Source organism: Mchenga conophoros, linkage group LG13, assembly GCF_057382185.1.
Source record: "Mchenga conophoros isolate Kocher_MC1m ecotype Shallow Benthic linkage group LG13, M_conophoros_male_GT1.1, whole genome shotgun sequence".
Classification (NCBI taxonomy): Eukaryota; Metazoa; Chordata; class Actinopteri; order Cichliformes; family Cichlidae; genus Mchenga; species Mchenga conophoros.
In genome coordinates this window covers 5,689,915-5,709,839 of record NC_140538.1, presented here as the reverse complement: position 1 = coordinate 5,709,839, position 19,925 = coordinate 5,689,915, and the positions used below count along the sequence as shown (strand labels likewise).

General features: G+C 39.4%; 2 protein-coding genes across 2 annotated transcripts; one reads left to right on the top strand and one right to left on the bottom strand.

The window, feature by feature from the left end:
* Positions 1-118: 118 nt before the first annotated feature.
* On the top strand, positions 119-6,986 carry LOC146560735 (uncharacterized). Its single transcript, XM_085296151.1, has 2 exons — positions 119-2,914; positions 4,815-6,986. The coding sequence occupies exons 1-2, from the start codon at positions 2,737-2,739 to the stop codon at positions 5,537-5,539; spliced, it is 903 nt and encodes a 300-aa protein (XP_085152277.1). The 5' UTR covers positions 119-2,736; the 3' UTR covers positions 5,540-6,986.
* On the bottom strand, positions 2,590-19,841 carry LOC146560734 (solute carrier family 22 member 7-like). Its single transcript, XM_085296147.1, has 12 exons — positions 19,780-19,841; positions 17,141-17,207; positions 11,445-11,848; positions 11,138-11,241; positions 10,786-10,940; positions 10,481-10,649; positions 10,210-10,330; positions 9,250-9,359; positions 8,877-9,091; positions 7,583-7,691; positions 7,183-7,389; positions 2,590-6,964 (listed from the first exon to the last, which is right to left on the bottom strand). Exons 3-12 carry the CDS (start codon positions 11,829-11,831, stop codon positions 6,901-6,903), a joined length of 1,641 nt encoding a protein of 546 aa, XP_085152273.1. The 5' UTR covers positions 11,832-11,848; positions 17,141-17,207; positions 19,780-19,841; the 3' UTR covers positions 2,590-6,900.
* Positions 19,842-19,925: the final 84 nt, after the last annotated feature.

Genomic DNA, 19,925 nt, shown 5'->3' with positions numbered 1-19,925 from the left:
GATTCAACTATTAATAAAATTACTGTGAGCCTTAAATTTAGGTTTAGCTTACATTTTGAGTCTGTTACCAGGGTAACAGTTTCTGTGATCCTAGCTTACTGGCAGAACTTCTCTCTGACTCCTCTTCTGAAGCTGCAACTGAACCAGCTGACCGAGGCTCTTTTTCATTTCTGCAGTCACAAAGTTGCCATTTTGATATTAATTTGTTACTTTTGTTTGTTTAGTTTGCATCAGGCTGTCAGCCTCTTACTGTAGTGATCACGTATGTATGAAATTTCAAACATATACGATCTACGAACAAGGTCTTCTCAAGTTACAGCTGAATTCAACTCAAGAATCACATGAAAAATTTGGTTGACTCCTGCTTTATTTATAGAGTTAAATTGAGTGCAGATAAATGCTGACTGAGTGGAGAATGCTGATTACGATGACTCATTTTCCCTTGTGTATTATTTATTTGTTTCTATGGGGCTCATGGTCCACACTCAAACACATTTATTTGCCCTTTACAGCTGAATCAAAACTGAGGTTCTGCAAGCTGATCAGTTTTTCTGGAAATTCAGTTTCTCATTTCTAGTCAGGATTTTTTAAACCTGCTCTCTGGAATATAGCCCCAGATCCTAGCTGGATAAATGTGTTTGCTACATGTTCAAGTGGTTTTATATTCTTGGCACACTGTTATAAAATGTTGGCTAGCAAGTGTCTATCTGTCCTTCCTGTTTGTAGTACTGCAGGCCATTGTAGGTCCATTCTAATATCAAAACGGCCTCTTTAAAAAATATTTAGTATGTTTTACGACACATATTACACTATTTCAAATGCTTTTGGTGCCAGAAAATGTTAGTATGCCCTCCTGTATGAAATCAGCTTGCTTTTTGTCCTTAGTGAGTTCCTGGTACCAGCTACAGGACATGCAACAGGAGTGTAAAAGTAGTTTTATATCTCAGCTGCCTTAAAAAGGAAAAACTGGAAAATGAAATCTAAAACATTGTGCAGAAGAAGTAAGATATGCAAGGCTACATCAAACAGATCAAATTAAGAAGGGAATCATTGTTCAGTCCAGGTTCCTGTTCAGCTCCTGTATATTTTACTCTGATGCACAATGTACAAAGAATTTCTGCTCACATTCTTCATTTACATTTTTTCTCCTGCATAGTCACATAAAGTAAAAACCTTTATCAGGTTGTGTAGCTAATACTAATCTAATGAACATGAGATTCCATTTATTGTTATTTAGCGCATGTGAAAAGTTTTGTTTTAGGTTTTCTATCCGATCAGTTTTAGAAAGAGAAAAATCATTATTTACCACTTTAGCAAGTTAATAATTTGTTCTGTCTGATCACTTTTGACCATTTATAGCCCTGAGCCTTAGAACTTCAAAGAAAAAGACAAAAACAACAACAACAAAAAGAACATTTAGAAAAACAAAGCAGAAAATATGGCAGCATTTTAAACAAACAAAAATAAAAACAACAACTACCATTTTAGGAATTACAGTATTTAATTTAAAAAAAACGGAATAATTTGAGGGTTTTTTGATTTGTTTTTGTTGCGTTTCCTGTTTTTTGGTCTGTTTTGCCCTTGTGAGTCATATATTTGATATAAAACAAACAACTCTTTAAGGCAAATAATCCTCCTGGGTAAAAATAAAATCTAAGCCCCTCCCTTTAGAAATAAAAAATAGTGCGACACAAACATACAGAAATAAAGTTTACATACAGGCTGTTAAATTATACTGATATCAGTTTTTAATGCAAATCTTCTCATCCTGCTGTGTCACAGACACGAACACCAACAGAGGCTGAGCACATCCACGCCTCATTCAAAGCAGCTTTCTGAGCGCTGTTGAGATCATGAGGCTCAGCACAGCAGCAATAAACAGCTTTGTAAAAGTTCCATGACACGTAGTTTCACAAGAAGACTTAATTCACACACCAGACATGTTACTCAGACACATGGTGTCTGACATTTTAAGACGGAACTGATATATTTGAACAGTTTTTGAATTTAATCTGGAAAAAAGGCTGGGATCACACCTGAAGTGGTTTTGACGCATGGCAGTAAACACGACATACACCACAGGTAGGACATGAAGAAAGTTATTAAAAATGATAAAAATACAGTCTGTCCTTTCTCTGAATTCAGGATTGCAATGGATGTTTTTAGGATGCACCATTTAGTTCCATTATAATCTAGACCTCAAAAACGGGTAACTCTCACTCAGACGTTCTGGATGGACAAGTAGCACTGCAGGGAAGCAGAAAATTATGTAAATGTGGGGATGAATTGTCTCTTAAACGATCTCTAAACTTAACTCGTTTCTCTGCTGCTGTCATGTTGGTATGTTCCGTCAGTTTGATGACAAATATATATTTATTTAGAAAAAAAAATAACCATGTTAACAAAAAAACTTTTTTTCTTAAAAGGAAATGTGCTTATATTGAAATAGAGTTCAAAGGTCTCATATTAAATTAAATGGGAGCTCAGTGCATAGTTTAGACAGAATCGTGGATAGCTAAGCACTGTTATTCGTCTATATTGAGGTTTGTGTTTAAGGGCTCACATGTACATATCGGATGTGTTTATCTGGCACATTAAAAATGATTTTGTCCTTGTGTTTTTGCATACTGCAGTAGGTGGTCACTACAGCCTGCTGCCTTCACAGCATCACCTCTTTGATCATCTAAACAGCTGAACACATAAAGAGCTGCTGTGCAGCCTCTTATAGCTGACAACATGGTGACAATAGCTGTCCCTGACCTCGTCATTTCCACTTTTAATGCCGCTAATAACACCGCCACTAATAACACCGCCACCAATGTCCACTTAGCCAAAGTGATGAATTGGCTGACCTTCAGCCTTGGGCTGCCCGCCATTGGACTCGCTCTTTACATCCTCAAGAATCTCTCCAAAGGTTTGTCTTCTCAGTGTTTAAATATGTCTTGTGATTAGAGTACAGCCTTTCAGAGCTAAAGATGCAGAGGTTTGAGTTAGACATTTTGGCTAAATCTGGGACAAAGTTGGCACTAGCAGTGTGTGCAGCACAGTATATGTTTTTTGTTTTGTTTCATTCTTGGGATTTTATCACTGTGCATCACTTTAACCCCCACTTCTAACTGCTTGTCACCACTGAACACCTTTTTCAAGTGTGGCTAATGGAAACCAAAGAAAATAGCCCCTTCGATCTAACATGAATTGTCTTTGATTACTTTTACCTCAAAAACTGGGCAGATAACAGCTTCTGGGCACCTCCTGTGCATCCTGCTGGACACTAGGAGGCAGTCAAATTTCATGTAAAAGTAAAATTTCATGTCTTGCTTTCAGCAGTTGTAAATTTACACACAAGGTAACAGCTAAATGTAGACAATACAAATTTGTTTCTTCACCCTGAATATATAGCCACTATTATAAATCTACTGAGCCACTAAACAGGTAAACCAAAGACAGTGGAGACGATTGTATCATATCATCAAAGAGGGATAAAGGAGGCTGACATTTGTCTTCAGGAATGCAGCGTATGCTCCCGACAGGTTGATATCACAGCTAATGTGATGGCAGCAGCAGAATACACTGATCTAAATGGGACTGCTTACTGATGGCACCAAAAAGACCTGAAACAAAATTCAACACAGACACATGGAGATAAACTCTGGGTCTCTGGCATCATAACAGCCTGGCTGATAACCTTCAGGAATACTTCTTGTACCAGAAACCTTCAAACTGTTAGGTGTAGAACACATGCCTCACAGAATGTAAAAAGAAATGAGAAGAAAAGCAACAAGCCACTGAACCACAGCAAAGGAATCGTAGGCACAGATATGTAGTGGCTCTTAACACACTTTAAACAAATAGCCCAAATTACTGGTGACTGTGGTCTACGACATGCACATTCAGTGGAGAAGGGGTGATTAAATGCTGCCTCCTAAAAGTAAAAGACTTTCAGACAGGTTGTTAAAGCACAAATACGATGAATGTGATATTTTGCGCTGTGCCGCATACATTTAGAGAGGAAGCGTTAAACCTTGTTTAAGCCTGCTGACGGCTAACTGTTATCAGATGTCCACAGGCAAAGTTTTGTTTAAGCTACTCAGCCTGTGCATCTGTTTCAAATAACTATGTATTTTTTTCATTGGGATGAATTTGATAAACTATTTGAAGATCATCTGAAATTACTCAGAAATCTGATTGTGACCCACACCCAGTTTCACACCTTGGCTCAGGCGATTAGAGGATCATCAGGGGGTCCTTTTGTCCCTCTGTGGGGGGACACTCCCACTAGGTTTAAATCTGGGACTCTCCACCATTTGACCTTAGAACTGAAGAAGCTTCTCGGATGAGAGGTGAAACGTCTTCAAGCAACTTAAAGAAGTCCAGACGCTTTTCTTTGCAAGCTCCTTTGACTACGATGACCTGGATGACTGAGAACCTTCACAGACATACTCAGAAATCTATGCTTATAACAGCAAACATCAATCTTCTTTTCCCTTCATCCCCCAATGACCTTGGCCACGTCTCATAAGTAATCTGCAGCTATACAGTAAAATACAAGAAAGTAATGTGAACCCTTTTGAACAAAAATATCGAGTATCTGTGGGACGTGCTGGACAAACAGTCGCCAACTGCTAGTGATCAGGGACTTCTGCGCTTCTGAATAAATATCTTCAGCACTTCTGTTGGATCAGCAAATAATGGATAAGCACCTGTTTCTAGCAACATGTCATCATCTTGATAGGTTTTAGTATTTCCTGAGTACAAGTGAAGTATTTAATAGCAATAGCTCAGCAATTCATTTAATTTCTGTGTTTGTTTTCCAGGTGGGAATAAAGTTCCCATGCACGTCATCTTCCTCCTGGTTTCTGACATCATCAGTTTCTTCGGACGTCCTGATGTGAGTCAGAAAGTGGACAGCGGGTCCACGTTCTCTGCCAATCCCACCGACTTCATCTTATATTTTGGTGTCGTCTCCAATATCACCCTCATGCTGTTCATAGCTCAGGAGCGCCATCTCCAGGTGGCCTACCCACAATGCCTTGCCTGCTGCACCAGTATCAGGAGGCATCCCGTAGTGGCCTTGGTAGCATGGGCTGCCCCATTCGCCATCCTGGCTCTCGCTGTGCTACAGTACAACCTCTGGTTCGCTGTGGCTCTCCTTGCTCCTTTCCCCTTTCTCCTCTTCTTTGCTGTGGACTCATGGAGGGCTCTGAATTGCTCCAGATCTAATCCTTCATCACCAGAGAGGAGAAGGACAGTGGTGGGTATCGGTGCAATCTGGGCCAACTACACTGTCCTCTATGTCCCTTTCATCCTCAACCTCCTTCTTGAAGCTCTGTCCTTGACAGAGGTGGTGAGCTATCTGGGGCTAGTGTCTCACTTGCTGCTCTACCTCAGCCCTCTGGTGGACCCTTTCATCTATATATTCATGAATAAGGGTCCCAAAGAGGTGCTGCAGGCACTGCCCTGCTGCCAAAGGTGTAATCAGAAAGAAAACACGACACCCACAGTGAACACTGTGTCTGAGACAGTAGAAACAAGACTTTGAAGAGGAAATACAGGAAATACACAAATCTGGCATGGGACAGTTCATAAGTCTGTCAGATTTCTGGAAGAGATTTTTAGTCTGAGGCATTTTACACAGGAATGATTCTGTTACTCTAAACTTGTAAAACTATAAACCACTGTAAACACATAAGACTGCAGTTATGTGCGGGCAAGGGGAAGAGAAATCTGATAGCAATTAGCTTTGGCAAGACCACACAAGTAGTGTCAATGAAAAGTGTCAGGTTGAATATAATTGGATGTTACAGGTCAGCTGGTAACAAGGTGGTTGATGAGATGGTAAACAGAATGAGAGGCTCCATTCCAACACTGAAATAATGCATATAGAGAAATCTGGCTCTCAAATCCTTCCTCAGCCATACGAGCACATATGCTTTATATGCACAATCAAAATAAGGGTCACTGGATTATCCATTGTCCATCATAACTGCAAAGCTACCAACACGGTCTACTCATCTATTTTAGCTTATCATAACGTCTCTCTCTATATCTGAAATGCTTTGTATTTGTTTGTATTAACACTTGCTTTCTTTCATTGTCAATTTCTTTTTATAAGTTAGCGTTCCTTTTTAAGTATATTTACAATTGTAGGAAATTGTTACCAGTGCTGGAAAATCAACTTTTCTTGCAGGAATGTGCACACACACACACACCTGCATCTAAAGGGCAGCCTAAAAAGCGAGCTGATGGCTGTTCCCTTCAGGATCTTGCTGGATACATTTATTTTTGCTGTGTTCTCATATTTTAGTTAATGCAAAGCTCAGTATTGCTGGATAACTGTAAAAAGTACAAGTTGAAATGTAATGAATTGTCTGTGTTTACACTGAGCAGTAAGGTCACTTTTGATCACCTGACAGGTTGTTCTAATATTAGAACTGCCTCACATACATTAAAAATAACACGGTGAAGCTCTTCCATACATCTTGCATACGTTTTTTTGTTTTTTTTTAAAAAAACAACTGTGAAAATGTAAATTCCTGCTGATTTGTACAGTTTTTAAGATCTCACAATACTTCTTGCTTCATGTACTTTATTAAACCTATAAATTTTATTGTACTTAGATTTGAATGCAGTTACACATCTATATTTCTTTCGTTTTCCTTTTTTCATTTTGTTTTTCTTTTCTTTTTTTCAATTGTGTAAATATCAGTGGGAAACTGTCTCGGTATTTAAAGAAAAAGGTCCACATATAAAGTCTAATACAGTGCATCATCTTTTAGATCAAATAAAATTGTAACTGAACATTGGTCAGTGCAATTTTTTAATGTTATAAAAAATGACATTTATTCTTTCTTTTTTTACATTTTTGGTCAAAATCTCTTTTGATTTTGAATTCATTCTTCGTTAACCTAATTGTGACTTAACTTCTAGGAAAATAAGCGAGGATTCCTTGGATACATCTTTCTTTCTGAAATTAAAAAGAATGGAAAAAAATGAATACAGACCAACATAATATTTAAAATAAGTTAAATAAAACATCAGTAGCTCAACAAAAGGCTTAAAAGTCTTTAAAAAAAATCACACAGCTTATATTTTAAATAACTTCATATATATATATATATATATATTTTTTTTTTACACATTTAATGTATTAATTTAATATATGTATTGTATTATGTCACCAACCTTGGATTTTCTATGTCATCAATTGTCTCAGGCAGCTTCACATTCAGTGTTTCTGGAAGAAGCAGAGCCACTAGGCCAGAAATAATGGCTAAAGAGCAGAGGATGATCTGAGGAAGAAGAGTCCACACATCCTCCAGCAGCAGGATGAGTGGAGCAATTGATACTCCCAGACGACTCACGAAACTAGTATAGCCCAAACCATTCTGCCTGATAAGACAGAAAATAAGTCAGAGGAAGTGAAACCTCTGTAACCCTGCTGAAGGCAGACGAGTTTATAGACCTTAGGTGATCTTTACTCAAATAATAATTAACATCCAATGCCGGAATAATGCATAATAATCCTACCAAATAAAAAATAACTGGCATGGGTCAAGGGATTGGAAGTAAGTGAATCACTGACCTGGTCACGGTAGGGTAAAGCTCAGTGGTGTAGAGGAAGATGGTTGTAAATGAAGCTTCTGAAAGGCCTTTTCCAAGTGTGGCAACAATGGCACGCACGTGCCACAGATCTAAAGAAAAAAAAAGGAAATAAATAAATAATCATTTACATTTAGTTACTGTGAAACAAAAGGGAAAACTGATCACTGCAGTATAAGCTGCAGTATTTATTCTACAGCAGTGGTCTGGTAATCTAAGGATATAACATCTGTAAATAAAAGTGGAGCATGGTTTTAAAGTCTTACCAAAAAAGTGCCCTAAAAACCTGCATTCTTTCTAATGGCCAGCAGAAGGCTTTTGTGAAAAAGAAATCAAGTAGTGATTGCTTGTAAGTTATTACTTGACTAAAAACTTAAGTGATGACTAAACAGTCTCAGTCACAAAAATCTTTAAAAAAGTCTAATTTACAGTAAAAAAAAAAAAGATAGTAATACTTCAGGTAATGGCTACATTGTGATTGACAGGTACCATTAAATACAATTTCGATGCCAAAACTAGCATACAAATTAATATCATAGTAAATGAACAATGTATGCTGGGAAAAAAACAGGCTAGCAGAAACTAGCAAGCTTGGTTAGCCGGGTCCTGTATGTGTGGAGTTTACATGTTCTCCCTCCCGCTGTGTGGATTCTCTTTGTGTACTCAGGGCAAATCCCAGAGCTTAAAGACAAGCATTTCAGATTAATTAGTGACTCTAAATTGGCCATAGATGTGAGTGTAAGTCAAAGGTTATCATTCTTCGTGTGTTAGCCCTGCGATAGACTGGTGACCTGTCCAAGGTCTACCCCCCTTCTCCCAAATATGACAACAGGGATACGCTCCAGCCCTGCGATGACCCTAAACTGGATGTGTTTTCAAAAAACAGAATGGATAGATGGCTGGATGGACAAATAGATGGATGTATATCTTCACAAAATGCCAACAGGCAAAACTCCCAACTCAAGCCTTCAAATCAGTGATCCACAAACGACTGGCTGTAAAAACTGCATACACAAGAAAAACTGCATTCTTCCTCTTCCTGTAAAAGAGAGCACATTAAAATCTCACGGTATGATTTTATTGTGCTCTCTTTTACAGTGACCCTGTTTGGGTGAATGAATGCACCTGAAGTGAGAAGTTATTGGTTTCACAAAGATACCTCTGCTAATAAAATGAGTGCACTTTAGTTTTCACAGTATTACAAATAAACAAACCAGCCTGCAGTCTGTGCGGTTACAAAACTTCTGGAAAACAGGTAACAAAAAGCTCTCAGTGACCTTTGGGAATAAAGATGTTTATCCCGATGCAGATCCCGGTCAGTAGCAGCGTGCCTGATTGGCATTTCCTTCGTCCAATGATGTTGAGAAAACAATAAATTGTGAGCTTGGCAGGAACTTCAATGGCTCCATAGATAAAGTGTGTGAGGTACATATTCAAACCAAACCCAGTGATGTTCAAGCTGATTCCATAGTATGTTGAGGCGACTCCATACCTGCAGAATATAAAAAAGTATTTTTATAAAACCTACAGCATTCAAAATTCAACTATTGAAAAGAAATTTCTGATTAATTCAAAATCTCAGAGTAGTAGATAGAGGTAGTTTATGATTTATATAATTGTTGTTGGTATTGTCTTCATGCTGATACACACCAAACAATTCCAAGTAAAAAAGTTAACCATCTCATTCTCGGTGTTTTGACTAGGTGGAAGTACGTATAGTTTTTTGCCTGGTTTTCCTGGACTTCTATGTTGGAAAGAGTCTGTAGAAAAACAGAAATAATAAGCAGTTAAACATGGATATTGATTTCTGGGCTAAATCGAAATTTTTATTGTTTTTTTTGTTGCTATTTTAATATGTTGGTTCGAAACAGGTCTCTCTTGTAAATGATACACAGAGTCTCAATGTTTTGTCCTTCAGAATGCTGAGGCACAAAACTCATATTGTATTGTATTGAAGAAGGTGATGAAACAGGAGGAATGACTGCAGTTTTAAGCGGTCTTTCAAGAAAAGTTCATTCAAGAACTCTGGAGTTTCACAAAGTGTGGACTAAGGCTGATGTCACTGTTTCAAGAGCCACAATCCACATCAAACCACCCCTGAACCAGAGACAAAGTCAGAAACATGTAACTTAGGCTAAGGAGAAAAAGAATTGAATTGTTGATCATTGATAAAAAGTCCATTGAACATCAAAGTTAAAGAGTGTGGATGAAGAGTGCACAGTATCCAAAGTGTGTGAAGTCCAATGTGAAGTTTCTGCTGTCTGTGATGATTATACAACTGTCTACCAAGAGATTTCAGAGCATTTCTTTAGTCTGCTCACAAGTTTTGTACAGATCCTGAATCTCTTTTCCAGTAGGAGCTGGCGCCTTCTCACAGTGCAAAACTTTTTGCTTGATTAACCCATGCAACTTAACTTATGTACTTAAGTAGAATTGTCAGGTATCTGTACTTTACTTGAGCAGTTTTTTTCTGACAACTTTTTACTTTTACTCCCTACATTTTTAAACGATTATCTTTACTTTCGACTCATTTTCTTACATTTTCAAAATGGGCTTGTTAGTTTTGGTTTGACGTATTTGAGGGAAGTTATAAACGAAGCCCAGCCTTACCTCTAGTTTTTCTCTGGAAAGTTTTTGTCTTCTGTTGATGTTTGCACATTTGTCAAGATAAAACTGGGCCCTTTCCACTTTACCATTTGCTAAAAGCCAGCGAGCAGATTCAGGAATCCACCTACAATTATAATCATACAAAATAATCAACCATTAATTACAACGATTATAAGTCAGATGTGGGAAATACACTTCCAAAAAATGTCATGAATTAATGTTGTTATGAATAAAAAACATCTGTTTTGTTCCCCTGCTGTTGTACTTCACTTACCACCAGGTTAGAACTGCGAATCCTAACGGGGCTGTAACTGTCATGGTCAACGTCCGCCAGTCAGTGAGAAGAAAGGCCATCCCAGCCAGCAGCATGTAACCTACAGACCAGGCCAGGCTGCCAATCACCCCAATAGTTGACCTATGACTTATGTCAGCCCACTCAATGGCTGAAAGGTATGAAAAGTACCAAAATGAATGATTATTAGTTTATTGTTAATTATGAATTTTAAACCTACAACAACTGATTTTAGGGGCGCAACATGTGATGTGTTAACATTTTTTGAAGGCAAAAAAGTCATTTACTGAGAACTATTGAGATGATGCTGATTCCTGTCAGTGAAAATCCAGTGAAAAATCTCAGCACTGCAAACAGTATGTAGGAGTTTGCAAATGTGCTGGAGAAGCCGAACACGATCGACAAAATGTAAGAGACCAGAAGCATGGTTTTTCTCCCATACCTGGAAACAGCACAGGAAGTACATTTTCCCATAACAACCTACAAAGGCCTCAAAGGGGTTTCACAAATGTAAAAGTACAGTCATGTTTTTTAAGTGTGGTTTTGACCAAAGAATTATCACAACTATTATTCCTTGTGCACGATAAATTGAACAATGGAAAAACAAATGCATATCCAGCATAAAGTGAACTGCCTTACTTATCACAGAAGAATCCAAAAGCTAGGGCTCCGATCATAACTCCAATGAAGAATATTGTGTTTGTGGTTTTTGTCAGGCTCTTTTTATCACAGACAAGGTTCCACTGGGAAAGAAACCCACAGAGGAAAGCATCATTTAATTTGATCCATTTAGGTACTAGTTTCTTCTATTCAGGCCAATGTAAGGGTCAATATTTTTTTAAATAAAATTTGAATTTCATGACAGTCAATTTATGTCACACACATCTGTGCATGTTTTTTGTTTTTTGCAATATTAGTTTTTAGTCGTACACTATTTTTACTGTACCTCTGTGGCCAGCGTGGAAATGAAGGTGGAATTGTCATAAACCCATCCACTCTGACACCAAACTGTGGGCAGGTCAGTGCGGTTGGAGTTGTTGGATAAAAGCTGAAACTGAGGCTCTGCGAACATCTCACAGGATTTCGGCTCCCCATCTTCTCGTACAGGAAGGCTGACAGTCAGTTTCTGCTCCTGAGTTAAATTTCTGAAGAGTTCTTCTGAAGACTTCTCCAGCGTGCTAATGTCACAGTGGTGAGGGGGCACAGCAGCAATGAAATTATTTAGTAAGAAGTGACAGGGGAGAACCATCCGCGAGGTGCACAGCAGGATGAGGATGGCGATTTGGAAACGCCCAAACCCATCGATTTCCTCGAGGATGGTCTCAAACTTCATCTTTGCTCTGCTTATGACTGCAAAAGTAAGAGGTTTAGAGTTAGGCAAGGCAAGGCAAGGCAAGTTTATTTGTATAGCACAATTCAACAACAAGGTGATTCAAAGTGCTTTACAGAGATATTAGAAACAAGAACAAATAAAAAGCATGATTTAAAATTGATTAAAACAAGCAAATAAACTAACTAACTAATTAACAAACAAACAAACAAACAAAACAGTATATAAAATCAAAACAGATAAAATCAGAACAGTAGATAAAATCAGTAGTTAAATGTAAGTTTTGAAATTTAAGCTTAAAGTGTGGATTTGGTGCTTTATTCAAATGCAGCTGAGAACAGGTGAGTCTTCAACCTGGATTTAAATAAACTGAGTGTTTCAGCTGATCTGAGGCTTTCTGGGAGTTTGTTCCAGATATAAGGAGCATAAAAGCTGAATGCAGCTTCTCCGTGTCTGGTTCTGACTCTGGGAACTCATAAAAGACCGGATCCAGATGACCTGAGGGATCTGGAAGGTTCATACTGGGTCAGGAGGTCATTGATGTATTTTGGTCCTAAACCATTCAGAGCTTTATAGGCCAGCATCAGAACTTTAAAGTCTATCCTCTGATGGACAGGCAGCCAGTGTAAGGACCTCAGAGCTGGACTGATGTGGTCCACTTTTTTGGTCTTAGTGAGGACTCGAGCAGCAGAGTTCTGAATGAGCTGTAGTTGTCTGACTGATTTTTTAGGTAGACCTGTAAAGATGCTGTTACAGTAATCAAGCCTACTAAAGATGAATGCATGGACTAGTTTTTCCAGGTCCTGTTGAGACATCAGATCTTTTATCCTTGATATATTCTTGAGGTGATAGTAAGCTGACTTTGTTATTGTCTTAATGTGTTTTTCTAAGTTTAGGTCTGCATCCATCACTACACCCAAATTTCTCGCCTGGTTTGTGGTTTTTAGATGTATAGATTGAAGTTCTCTGGTGACCTGTAATCGTTTTTCTTTGGCGCCAAAGACTATTACCTCAGTTTTGTTTTTGTTTAGCTGGAGAAAATTGTGGCACAACCAGTCATTGATTTCCTCAATGCATTTACCAAGAGCCTGTACAGGGCCTCGGTCTCCTGGTGACATTGTGATATATATTTGTGTGTCATCTGCATAGCTGTGATAGTTTATTTTGTTGTTGTTTATAATCTGTGCCAGTGGGAGCATGTAGATGTTAAACAGAAGGGGTCCCAAGATGGAACCTTGGGGAACTCCACATGTGATACTTGTCTGCTCAGATGTGAAGTTACCTATTGATACAAAGTATTTCCTGTTTTCTAAGTATGTTTTGAACCAGTTTAGTACAGTTCCTGAAAGACCTGTCCAGTTCTCCAGTCGTTTGAGTAATATGTTGTGGTCAACTGTATCAAATGCTGCACTGAGATCCAGTAAAACTAGGACTGACATTTTTCCACTGTCTGTATTCAGACATATGTCATTAAACACTTTGGTCAGAGCAGTTTCAGTGCTGTGGTTCTGTCTAAAACCTGACTGGAAGGCATCGTAGCAATTATTCTGTTTTAAGAAGTAACTGAGCTGTTGAGAAACTGCTTTTTCAATGATCTTACTTAAAAACGGGAGATTTGAGATCGGCCTGTAGTTGTTCATTTGTGTCTTGTCAAGATTGTCCTTTTTCAGTATAGGTTTGATTACAGCAGTTTTTAGTGATTCTGGAAACACACCTGATAATAAAGAAAAGTTGACGATCTGTAACAGGTCTGACTCTAAAGTCTTTGAGACCTTTTTGAAAAAACTTGTTGGCAGGACATCTAAACAGCAGGAGGAGGAGTTCAGTTGACCTAAGATGTCCTCCAGGTCTTTGCTGTTAATAGGTTGAAACTGTTTCATGGTGTTTAAACAGTTTTTTGGTGGACACAGTACATATCCTGGATCTGCTGTTGATGTACCAATTGCTTGTCTAATTTTTTGGATTTTTTCAGTGAAGAATTTGGCAAAGTCATTGCAGGCCATGGTCGAATGAAGTTCAGCTGCCACTGACACAGGAGGGTTTGTTAGCCTGTCAACTGTAGAAAATAAGACCCGAGCATTATGGCTGTTTTTAGTGATGATGTCAGAGAAGTAGGACCTCCTTGCATTCCTCAGTTGTAAATTATAATTGTGAAGTTTCTCTTTATAAATGTCATAATGAACCTGGAGGTTTGTTTTTCTCCATCTGCGCTCAGCTTTCCTACACTCTCTTTTTTCATTTTTCACCAGTGTGGAGTTTCTCCATGGAGACTTTTTCCTTCCAGAGATAACCTTCACCTTAATGGGAGCAATAGTGTCCATTACATTTAACATGTTAGCATTGAAGCTATTGACGAGCTCATTGACTGACCCTCTGGGCAGGTCAGGTGTTAATGGGAAGACCTGGTTAAAAATTGCACTACTGTGTTCAGTTATACACCGTTTTGTGATCACTGTTGTTGATATATTTGTGTGGGCTGAGATTTTACTTTCAAAGAAAACACAGTAATGATCAGACAGGCCCACATCAGACACAGTAACCTTTGAAATGCTCAGGCCTTTGGAGATCAGTAGGTCAAGAGTGTGTCCTCTATTATGTGTGGCCTCTGTTACATGCTGAGTCAGCCCAAAGTTGCCCAGAGTGTTACTCAGGTCTTTAGTCCCTTTGTCCTGAGGGTTGTCCACATGAATGTTAAAATCCCCAGCAATAATTACACAGTCAAAATCAACACAGATCACAGACAGCAGTTCACTGAGGTCATTAAAAAAGTCTGTGCAGTATTTGGGAGGCCTGTAAACATTAAGAAACACAACTTTGGATGGGGCCTTCAGCTGTAAAGCCACATATTCAAAAGACTGAAAACTTCCAGGAGATAGCTGCTTACATTGAAATGATTCATTAAATAAGACAGCAACCCCTCCTCCTCTCCTGCTCGCCCTGACCTCACTGATTAAACTGTAGTTAGGAGGGGTCGTCTCGATGAGAACAGCTCCACTGTTACTTTGGTCCAACCAAGTTTCAGTTAAAAACATAAAATCAAGGCTGTGCTCAGTGATTAAATCATTAATTAAAAATGTTTTCCCAGCTAGAGATCTAATGTTTAATAAAGCCAACTTAAGTGTTTTAGAGGTATTACTTGTCCCCTCGTGTTTGGGAGCAGTCTGTGGCACACAAGGTATGTTTACTATGTTTAAAGATCTTTTAGAGTGCAGCTCTCTGTGTTTTGACCAGGCCACATGTCTCCTGTCACCTAAAAGTACAGAAATTTTAAAACCTTCTAGTAAACAGGGTCCCAGCTTCTCCTGGGAAAAGTCATCACTGCCATAATCCTCACAGCCCGGACCCTTCACACATCACGCATCAGACTGCGGAGACAGGGCATGAAGAGGAACTAAGGGGGGCGAGGCTGGGCAATGTGACTTCGATTGCTCTGTTGAGGGTGGGGCTCGATGGCGAACCTTTGGCCGCTCTGGTGGGGGGTTTATGGGGGACAAAAAGGGATTGGGACGGGGGGTAGATCTGAGCCCAGCATTGACCCGCTCCATCATCACCTCAGTGAATTTCAGGTGTGGGGAGGAGGGAGAAAGGGAGGGGGAGGAGGGTGATGGCCTGTCAGGGGTTTGGGGGACTGGGGAAGGTCGTGGTCCCTTGTCCTGGTCGTTGGTGTTGTTGAGAGAGTTGGAGGCAAATAGGGACCCCTCTTCTTGCCTTAGATGTCTCTCCTTTCTGAGGCTCTTCCTCAGATGCCATGGATGTCTCTCCTTTCTGAGGCTCTTCCCGGGTGGGGCCAAATGGAGCTCCTCTTCAAGGTTTCTGCTGGGCTTTGTCTGTTCTTGGAGTACTGTTTGTTCCTCTTTATGAGATAACTCCTCGTTTATCTCAGCCTTGGCACCAAGCACGGATGGATGACGTATGAAATAAAACAAGTTGGAGGTGAACAGTTTCACCCCTGACTTGTTAAAATTAAATCCATTTGCTTTGAACAGATGCCTGCGTTCCCAAAAAATATTAAAGTTGTCGATAAAGTGTACTGAGTGGTCCAGGTGGTACAGGTCCACTGATGAATACAGCTGCATTCAGAGAGTTTACAGTATTTAATAATCCAGTAAAGTCCCGTTTCAGAACCTCCGACTGTTGTTTGGACACATCGTTTGACCCTGTATGCAGAACAATGTTTGTCACAGTTGGATATTCATCTGCAATTTGAAGAATTCTCTCCTTCAGGTTGTTGACCATATCGTTAGGAAAGCAGAGGACTTTAGTGTTCTTACCGCACATCCTTTGTACATCCTTTACGGCAGAGTCACCCACAATCAGAGTTTCAGGCCTAGCCTTTAGCTTTCCCTGTGGCCTTTCACTTTTTAACAGATTTTCAGACCTTATTTCGCTGCTTTTAGATGGATGGTTGTCCGATATAGATCCAGGGTCCTTTGATAGTGGAGCAAATCTGTTCTGCAGTTTCACATTCAGTTGTTTTGGAGGTTTGTTGTTAACCTTCCTATTCACGGTTGTCCAGTCCTGTTTCCTCCCGTATACAGGGGTAGAAGAGCTTCTCTGTCTCGTAGGAAGTGAAGGCCAGTCGGTTTCAGAGATTTCAGCTCGCTGTGCCCTGCCTGTGATACGTCCTCCCCCTTCCAGGAGACATGATTTATGTCTTGGTTTTGCACCAAGACAGTCTAAGGGGGGATTATCACTTGAGGATTTATAATAATGCACAGAGTCTACTTTCTTGGTCATGTTATCTGTGCTCCTTAGCTGTGTACTAGCTTGCTCATCGCCATTGTTTTGAATCAAAGGCAAGGTTGTTTCATTTCCACACAGTCCATTTACCTCCACGTTTACTTCTAAGCGATGAATTTTTGTCTCCAGTACTGCAATCTTCTGCAGGAGGCTGTGGTAGTCATCTGTGGAGAGGGAAGGCATCTTGTTGCTAGTTAGCCTAGCGGTTAGCACCTTTCCAGGCTATTGAGGCTGCTCGGTGCCCAGACGCTGTAATCAGGCTTCAGCTGTGTCTAGGCCACAGACACACGGAGCGCTGAGGACAAGGTAACCATAAAATGTTGCTGTTTCTGTTAAGAACACTCTAGTCCTAATGATCTACAAGTGTCCAGAAGTTATCGCAGGTAAGCTCACACGGAAAAAAGGGAAAAAAAAAATCAGCATAAAAATCAATAAAAATCAATATAAGAAGCAAAGCATTCAAGAGCAAAGAGATGAAGCGTCCACACTCACAAAGGGGAGGAGCTGAAGTTTAAAATGTCAGAAAGTTAAAGATGTGAACATGTATCAATACAAAGACTGAGATTACTCACCTGCATAAAAAGCTGCATAGGGTGCATGCACTCGAGCTGCAATGTCCTCTTCTGAGTTCTCTGCCCCCTTTTATATGATAGGGTTGGATTTAAGTTCTTCAGAAATTTGCCTGGCAAACTGACTTGATCATTAACTTCAGGGTGACTTTTGAACATCATTACATTGCAAAATATGTCAAAGTCCAAGTTGGTACTCCAAGTTACACATTGGAGAAGCTAGTACAAATGTCAAATGCCCCTTAACCCTCCTGCTACATGAATGTAAGGACAATAAAATTTAAATAATGCAAACCGCAAAACCAAGCAAACAAATGATCTCCATAAAAAGCTTGTGACATTTCCCTTCATAAAAATCAGTAAGCGAAAGTGACTCTGGGAAAGGACAAAATGTTCTTACTCTGATCTCCGTGTCTCTGTGTGGGTACCTTCTACAAAGTTCACAGTTCAATAGAATGCAGATTTTAAGGCAAATGCCTCAAACAAGCTAGGCTGGTTAGTAACCCATCCACTGATAACCCTCAGCCACATTTTAACTTACAAGTGTTAGTCCTTCTTCCAGGAACAATTGAGCTTCAGACACGCCGCACTCTGCATACGTTTAGGAGAGAAATGATGTAATGCTCGAGGGTCACTAGTCAGCAAATATGACAATTAAAATAACTGATTGGATAGCACTTCTAAGATATTAATTCTCTCACAGTTTATACCTGTGTACATTATTAAATTAAGATTTAGTCATGAACTGTTTTACTTCACATCTGTTTCTAATGTATTGATGTAAAGTAAAGTAAGTAAAGTAAAAATTTATTTATATAGCACCTTTCAAGATAAAAATCACAAAGTGCTTCACAGAAGCTAAAACCTAAAAATAAAAATCAACCAAAAGCAAGTTTAAAACCATGGTCGGCAGCGGCAAAGCCAAACACAGGCGCCATCATACCGGAAGATGTTTCACCTTTAACAATAACAATGTAAAAATCAGAAACAGATACAAAAGAGTTAAGAAATACTACTTTAATTCACACAGATAAACGAAACATGTCAGTTTAATCAATTACACAGAATAGTACAACATGTATACATGTTTTTTTTACTTGGCTACATGTGTGTCAGTGGATGTTTCAACCATCCATCCATCCATCCATCCATCCATTCGCTACCGCTTATCCTTTTCAGGGTCGCGGGGGGTGCTGGAGCCAATCCCAGCTGTCATAGGGCGAGAGGCGGGGTACACCCTGGACAGGTCGCCAGTCTGTCGCAGGGCCAACACACAGGGACAGACAACCATTCACACCTAGTGGCAATTTGGATTATCCAATTAACCTATCCCCACAAACTGCATGTCTTTGGACGGTGGGAGGAAGCCAGAGTACCCGGAGAGAACCCACGCAAACACGGGGAGAACATGCGAACTCCACACAGAAAGACCCCGGCCTGATGGTGGAATTGAACTCAGGACCTTCTTGCTGTGCAGCAACAGTGCTAACCACCGTGCCACCGTGCTGCCCTATGTTTCAACCAACCAAGCTTATTTAATTATTTAAGTGTGTAGAGCAGGGGTGGCAATTCCAGGCCTCGAGGGCCGGTGTCCTGCAGGTTTTAGATCTCACCTTGGGTCAACACACCTGAATCACATGATCAGTTCATTACCAGGCCTCTGGAGAACTATAAGACATGTTGAGGAGCTAATTTAGCCATTTAAATCACCCGAGGCCTGGAGTTGCTCACCCCTGGTGAAGAGCAACAATAGAGGAACTGCAAATGTTACAAGCAATTCCATTGAAGAACCATCTGCACAAAAATTACTTTTCAGGTTTACAATTTCCTGCTACTTGGAAAATTAAAGAGTAGAGGCCAAAAGGTCAAATATCATGCAATTTGAATTTGAAAATTGCATTTTATGCTGGATACTATTACAGATCATCGAATCCTCACTGAATCAAAATTAAATTAATATTTAAGAAAGAGGGGGCCTCTGAAAATTAGCATCTACTTCACCATTTTTGAAAATAGTCAGAGGTTAAAATGTATTTGAGTTATTTCTGGTTTTAGTAAACAACTTTTGATCAAATAGCTGAACCACTTTTTGTAGCATTTTATATGTTTTTTTTCCCCCAGCTACAGATGTGAGAGACAGAATGTAAAAGTTAGCAGTGCCATGCTATCATGGTGCTTTTGTGATTTTTGTTTGGGAGTTGACCTGCGCAAATACGCATGATGATAAAACACTGTAATTTGGAAGTTCAAAGTTGCATCAGCAAGATATTTCCTCATGTTCAAAACATTCTCCTCATTGAAATCATATCACAAACATCTGTGATGATTTTAAGCAATCTGGCGGGACAACATTTGGCTATGATCACTTGCAAACCTGTAAAAATCATTCTAAATTTGGGAATAAACATGTCTTCAAGCATGAGATTGTGTGGGTGTTTTTATGGGGCAAAAAAGTCCATCAGAGGCACAGTTCTTAAGTGGAGTAACGCACATGTTCTAAATATTGGGATATATGTAAATACACTGTAGATATTTTCCACATCAAGTAGTAATAGATGAAAAAAGGGAAAAACGCATAATTTTGTTTTGAATAACTTTTTGTAAGAAGAATTTAAACCATTAACTTACATTACTCAACTTACCTGCAAAAGTCTTGAGCCACTTTCTTCTTTGCTTCCAAGGAGCCAGAGTTTCTTGCGCGTTTTTAAAGTGTTCTTGAGAAATGATTCTTCAAACTTTCTGAAGGTTTTTTTGTTTGCTTCTCAGTTAAGCCACTTACCACTGACCC